The sequence below is a fragment of the Geospiza fortis genome, unplaced genomic scaffold, assembly GCF_000277835.1.
Source record: "Geospiza fortis unplaced genomic scaffold, GeoFor_1.0 scaffold241, whole genome shotgun sequence".
NCBI classification, from domain to species: Eukaryota; Metazoa; Chordata; class Aves; order Passeriformes; family Thraupidae; genus Geospiza; species Geospiza fortis.
The window spans coordinates 419,119-419,783 of NW_005054491.1; the positions used below are offsets into that span (position 1 = coordinate 419,119).

The window sequence follows — 665 nt, forward strand, 5'->3', positions numbered from 1 at the left end:
TCGGCCACCGCGCCCAGGTGGCCAGCCTGGAGGTGCTGGTGCTGGATGGTGAGTGCTGCTGGTCTGCGGACCCCTGCCCTCATCGCTGGGGTGGGCTGCAGCCCCTCGTGTCCGTGCCACAGTTGGTGCTGGGGGCTGGGGGGGGATGTCCAGGAAGCTTCCCCAGACCTTCCTGGACCTCAAGAAATTGGCAGTTACCAGAAAACCCCACAGTTTGTGCTGCACTTTGTTTTGGGGCTTGGAGTGCCATGGTTTAGTTGGGGTGTTGGGGCATGGGTTGGACTGGATGATCTTGAAGGTCTCTTCCAACCCAGTGATTCTGTGGATTATTCTGTGGATTATTCTGTGGATTATTCTGTGGATTCTTCTGTGAACTATTCTGTGGATTCTTCTGTGAACTATTCTGTGAATTCTGTGAATTTTTCTGTGAATTATTCTGTGAATAATTCTGTGAATTATTCTGTGAATTCTTCTGTGAACTATTCTGTGAATTTGTGAACTATTCTGTGACTCGCTCACCCCTCAGCATTTCCATGCAATAACACCTCCGTGTGTTCGCAGATTCCTTCAGCTCCAGCCCTGCCATCGCTATGGGCACAGCGGGATCGCTCTTGGGGCTCATCGCGACCGCAGCCGGGTCCCGACGCCTGAGGAAGCGGCGCAGA

At 53.1% G+C, this 665-nt stretch overlaps 1 protein-coding gene across 1 annotated transcript in view; it reads left to right on the plus strand.

The window, feature by feature from the left end:
• The window catches only part of TPGS1 (tubulin polyglutamylase complex subunit 1), a 7,415-nt gene that overhangs the window by 4,813 nt on the left and 1,937 nt on the right, over nucleotides 1–665 (plus strand). The window contains 1 exon segment of the mRNA XM_031063254.1: nucleotides 562–660. Coding sequence (XP_030919114.1) covers nucleotides 562–660 — 99 coding nt within the window.